Source organism: Condylura cristata, unplaced genomic scaffold (genome assembly GCF_000260355.1).
Source record: "Condylura cristata isolate star-nosed mole 26May11 unplaced genomic scaffold, ConCri1.0 scaffold00032, whole genome shotgun sequence".
Lineage (NCBI taxonomy): Eukaryota > Metazoa > Chordata > Mammalia > Eulipotyphla > Talpidae > Condylura > Condylura cristata.
This window is the reverse complement of record NW_004567133.1, coordinates 19,971,113-19,976,476: the sequence shown is the minus strand read 5'-3', so window position 1 is coordinate 19,976,476 and position 5,364 is coordinate 19,971,113. Positions and strand designations below refer to the sequence as shown.

Below are 5,364 nucleotides of genomic sequence, written 5' to 3'. Positions count from 1 at the left end.
GGCGACGAGGCTGCCCCCGCAGAAGTGGCTCCCGTTGCGCTGAATGCTGACCTGCCACGGCCACTCGCCCTCCCGGGCGTCCTGCCCGCCCACCATCCGGCTCCGCATCCTGGGGCGCCCGCAAACTGTGGGGACGGGCCAGGCGCTGCTCGGTGGGGCCTTGCTGCCCCCCAGCCCTCCCGCTGCTCAGGTCCTGCGCCCCTGGCCCTGAGCTCGGGGCCCCGAGGAGCCCCTGCACAGGGGACCCCCAGGTGGGGCGCCCCCTCCCCGTAAGTGGGACTCAGGCCCGTGGGCCTGGGGATGGAGAGGACAGTCCGCGAGGCTCGTGGGGCTGCCAGGCGTGAGTGCTGGGGTCGCACCGTGGGAGCTGACCCTGAGGTGTCTGCGCTGGACAGGATGACTCAGAGCCGCACCCCAGATTCTCCGCACGTGCTTGGGGCCTCGTGGCCGGCCTTGGTCCACTCTCCCTACTTTGACCATCCCACTTGGTTTCCTCTGTCGTGTGTGGAGTGGTGGGGGGGGGGTTGTGTACCCCTGGCATGAGCTGCTGCTGTCCTTCCCCTGGCCTTACCTGTCAGTGCCTCGGGCCCCTGGGGTCCTGCAGGGAGGAAAGGGGGGGGTCACCTGCTTGCCACCCGCCCAGCCAGTGCCGCCTCCACTCTGCAGACTGGCAGGTCGGGGCGGGGCAGGGGCAGGCCAGTGCCCCGTGTCCCGGGCTGTGGCAGGGTCTGGTGGGGACCTCAGGAGGCTCTCCCCCACGGGGCTCCCCTCCTCTGGCGGGGCCTGGGTCTGCACTGCTGGGGAGAAAGGCCGAGGCTGGAGCCGGAGGCAGGCTGACAGGATCAGCTTCCAAGACTCAGGCTCAAGGGGCGCCTGTGGCGGAGCCAGGACTTCTGGGTCCCACCTCCCATGTGCACCCCCATACCTCGACAAAGAGCTGCCGTAGCCCGGAAACCCCAGCTAGCCAACAGCCGCTGGGGGTGCCTCCCGTGGGGGGAGCCCCCCAGTGTGCCTGCCTCAGTGGGGTAGGGCTGTCTGGGGGACACCTCTCCCCTCAGATGGCTCCATCCGGGCTCCCCAGACCTCATGTTCAGGCCAGGAGGGAGGGCCAGTGGGGGCAGGGAGTGGGAGGCCGAGCCACAAATCCCTGGGGCCTTTTCTCTCCCAGACTTGCATTCTGGGTGCACAGCCTAGTGGCTTGGGGGTCTGGGGCTGGCAGTGGGGGGTGGGGGACCAGGGTGGAGGCCAGGGGGGGGCATAGCCTCGGGCAGGAAGTGTGGGGTGGCTTTGCGAGGCCCGTACCTGGGGCCGCCACCAGCCCGGGGACACGCCTGCTCATGGTGGGGGGCCCGGCTGGCCTGTCCCTGAGCCCAGTCTGACCCAAGGGTCTGCCGGCCCAAGCTCCTGGCTGTCCACCCCAAGGTGCCTTCATCACCTTCCAGGCTTCCGGGAATGTCCCAGAACCTCGTGCCAGTTCTTCCAAAGCCATTCCCCTCCCATCCAAGCAGGCGACCCGACTTGTTGACCCCGGGACCAAGTGGGCACAGCCGGACCCCAAGCCTTGCAGGCCTCTGCCTCCTGCCTGAGCTTCCTGGGGCGGCTGACCGGTGGTACCCCCAGCCTGGTCTCCAGGGCCTGCCCACAAGGCCCTGCCGGAAGTCCTTCCCTTATCCTGACAAGTCCAAATTCTGTCTTCATGGTCATGGAAAGGCTTCCTCCTCCAGGCAGCCCGCCATGTCTGTGCTCACTTCCTCTCCTGAGTGCTCTGACCTTGGAGCTCTGCCCGTCACCCCCGAGGTAGAATGTCACCTCGCGGACAGGCCCAGCAGCTCCAGGAAGGACCCAGAGTTTGTGCAGAGGGGGCCCTGAGAGCGGCTCTGGAGCAGGGCTGACCAGGAGGGGTCGTAGAGGCCTGGCTCTGTCAGGCGGGCACCCGTGGGGGCTAGGGGAGGCTCAGGGTTCCTTCCGGGTCCCCCCCAAAACCCCCCCCCTCCTGCAGCTGCTTCGGACTCAGCAGCTGGGGTGCAGAGGGAGGAGCTGGCAGTGGGGCGTCTGAGCTCCACCTAGGCACTGACCCGGGTCACGCAGCCCCGGGGCAACGCAGCATCGCACCGCGGAGGTGGGCTCCCTCCAAGAAGCCTTTCCTGCTGGCTCCAGGAGGCCAGGGGCCCAGCGGAAGCATCCCCGGAGCCCTCCTCCCTGGAGCCCTGTCTGGGGGTGGCCTGGGGTGACCTGGCTGGCCCTGGGAGGTGAGCCCAGGACAGAGAGGTGAGCTGGCAGGCCGGGCTGGCCCTGGAATGCCGCAGGGAGGCCCCGACCCAGGATTGGGAGGGTGGCCACCTGCTCCTCCCTCCCCCCCCCCAGCGAGCAGGAGCCAGCGGCCCTGGCCCCTCACCCCACTGCCCACCCCCACCCGTCACTTTCCAGGGCGCCTGGGCTCAGGCTGAGGTGCTGGGGCCAGGGGTGTGCACCGTGCGGGGCGGCGGGGGAAGGGTCCAGCCCTGGCCACTACTGCCTGGGCTCATCCTGGGCCTGGCCCACCTGTCCATCCGGCCTCCCCCTTCACTTCCCCAGGCGGGGAGTCTGGAATCTTCCTCCAGCTCAGGAGGCCGCTGGAGGCAGGGAGGGGAGGACTCCTGGGGGCTGGGCGGTGCTGGAGGCCGAGTCCCTGCGCGCCTGGACTCACCAGCGCTCAGCAGGAGCAGGAGCAGGGCCGGGGCCTGCGGCCACCTCATGGTCTCGGGAGCTGGGGCTGGCGCCGGCCGAGGCAGGAGCTCCGAGCAGCAGCGCCAGGTGCAGGCTCCATCAAGTGGGGTTTTATGCCCACGGTGAGTGTGAGCCCTGCTATGTGGCTGGACCAGTCCGCCCGGCCTGCCCTGCCCCTTCCAGCAGGAAGGAGGCGCCCCAGAACCAGGGCTCCTCCATGCCCTGGCCCTGAACCCCTGAACCTGCAGTCCCAACCCCCCTAACACACCTCGGGGGCTCTGACAGAAGTGCCCTTCGGGGGCTGGGGGCCAGGCTCCTGCTCCCCAACTGACCCAGGCCGCGGCACACTGACTCAGCGGCCTCCAGGGCCAGGGTCAGGAGCTTGTGGAACAATCGGGAAGGAATTGGGATGTCAGTGGGGGGCCCGGAGAACCCCAGCGGGCCTCAGGGGCCAGCTCCAGGAGACAGTCATGGACAGCAGCCCCCAAGGGCGCGGGTCCCAGGGTCCCCCAGCGGCTCGCTGGACACCGGGCCCAGCTGGGGTCCAGGTGGGGGGCTTCCCGGAGCTGCCCTGGGAAGGCTGCAGGTGACCCCCAGCCCCTGCCCTGGGCGCGGCCCGCGGGCCCATACCTGGTGGCGGGCGGAAGCGGCTCTGGGAGGAAGTTACCTGGGGCCCGGGGCTGACGTCAGGGCCGGGAGTCTCCCCGCCCAGTGGGGTCCTGGTGGGGCCGGGCCCCAACACCGCGGCAGACACCCCGGGCCTGCATGGCAGAGCTCTGCCTCGGCTCCCCCCGCCATGGGGCCTCTGAGGATCCAGAGCATCCCCCAGGGGTGGCTCCCGCCAGGTGAGCTCTGCTGGTGGGCGCCCTGACCGTGGCGGTGGCTCGCTGCCCGCCACTGCCACCGCCGGCCGGAAGGGTGGGGGCCCCGAGGGCCCCCCAGGGCCCCCACCGCCCCAGCAGCCCAGCGACGGGAGGGGGCGTCCCTTGGAGTCGGGACAGTGACCCCAGCCGGCTGCCGTGTCCCGTCCTTGGCTTCCCGACCCCCCTTGTGCTCCTGCCGTTGCCCCCCCGACTCCGGGCTGGGGCTTCCGTGGGCTGGCTTGGCCGGGACAGCCAAGGGTCCCAGACTCCCTTAGTTCGGGCACCCCAGCCCACGTCTCCCCGCGCTGCTCAGTTACGAGAGCGAGGGCTGGCCGTGGGGAGGCCAGTGAAGGGACCCAGCCCTGGCCAGCTTGCTGCACAGCGGCCAGTGCAGGTGCGTCCAGGCCCGCAGCCCCCGCGCCCAGCCGCCCTGTGCCGTGACGCTCGGTGCCGCTTCCTCAGCCCTCACCTTGTTTCTTGCTCTCAAACCAGCTTTTCTGATTGACGTCTAGGGCGGCTCTTTCTTAAAATCAAGCCAGTGACAGAAACAGGGTGATGGGGGGAGACCCCAGGGAGGGGTGCTGTGCTCCCCGAGGGCAGCAGTGGGTGCGCCTGGCCCACACTCCTCCAGGGAGGCGGGTTCAGTCCAGAGGGTTTCGAGACTCAGATTTTTTTTAGATTGATTTATTGATGCATACCAGAATCGGGGTGCAGGCCAGAGGGGTGGGATGGGGGTGAGAGGACTCCCCAGAGGCAGAGTGCGGAGCAGAACGGGCGGATCCACTGAAGCACACCGCTGAGGGGCAGCGGGTGCCAGGGGGGTCCGCGCGCCCTGGGTCGCTCCCTGGCGGGGCTCAAACTCCACGGGTGCTGCGGTGGCTGTGGCAGCTTCACCCGACTGAACCCCTGTGCCCCCAAGGGCCCGCGGGTGTCCTTTTAAAAACCAACCCCTTTAAAAGAGAAGACGACGAAGTGGGCGTCCACCAGCTCCGGGAGGGCCGGCTCGCAGCACCAGGGGCCTAGTTGACATCACCGACAGAGAGGGATGAGGGTCCCAAGACCCGCTCTCAGCGGCCCGGCCCCGCGGCCAGGAGCGGACCCGCCCAACCCTGGCGCTCGGGCGGGACCCCTGGGCCCAGGTGCCCAAGGAGGCCTGAGAAGGGTCGTGCAGCCCGGTGGCCCCAGCGCCGGGCTGTCGGCCGCGGCCCCTGTCAGCGGGGCCTGGTCTCTGGGAGCGGCGGCGCCTTGGACGGGAGCCCCAGCGTGGGCGACTGGTGCAGGGGACATCCCAAGGGGGGCGCACCACGGCATGGCGTCGCGTTTCCGTTTGCGAGCCCTCGCGAACCCGGGCACAGGAAACCAACCGCGCGGCGGGGCAGGGGCAGCCCCAGGCGCAGGGCAGACCGGCGGGGACTGAGCTGCAGAGGCTGGAGGCGGTGAGTGCGCGAGACGGTGCGAGGCCATGGCAACAGCTCCAGAGGGAAAGGCCCCAGTGTGCTCAGCCGGACTGGCTGAGGCCGCGGCGTGGCCACAGTGGTCGCTGCCAAAGGCAAGTGACAGGAGGTGGCCTCCCCAGTGGCCCAGGGGCCAGTCTCAGGCTGTCACCACGTGGCCTGGGTGTGACCCTGTTACGGGGAAGGACGTCCTCAAGGAGGCTGCAGAGTCTCGTGGACCCCACCCCCCACTCCAGCTTTCTGGACCCTACACCGTACTCCAGTGACTGGAAACTACAACTCCCAGCAGCACCAGGGAGAGAAGCGAGGGCCCAGGGGCGGAGCTAGCAGGAATTCTGGGA

At 69.6% G+C, this 5,364-nt stretch overlaps 1 protein-coding gene across 1 annotated transcript in view; it reads right to left on the bottom strand.

Moving 5' to 3' along the window:
- LOC101621909 overlaps window positions 1-5,364 on the bottom strand; it is a 40,189-nt gene that overhangs the window by 11,992 nt on the left and 22,833 nt on the right. The window contains exons 3-4 of the mRNA XM_012731686.1: window positions 1,810-1,918; window positions 572-598 (exon numbers count right to left, since the gene is read on the bottom strand). Coding sequence (XP_012587140.1) covers window positions 572-598; window positions 1,810-1,918 — 136 coding nt within the window. The remainder of the gene's footprint in view (window positions 1-571; window positions 599-1,809; window positions 1,919-5,364) is intronic.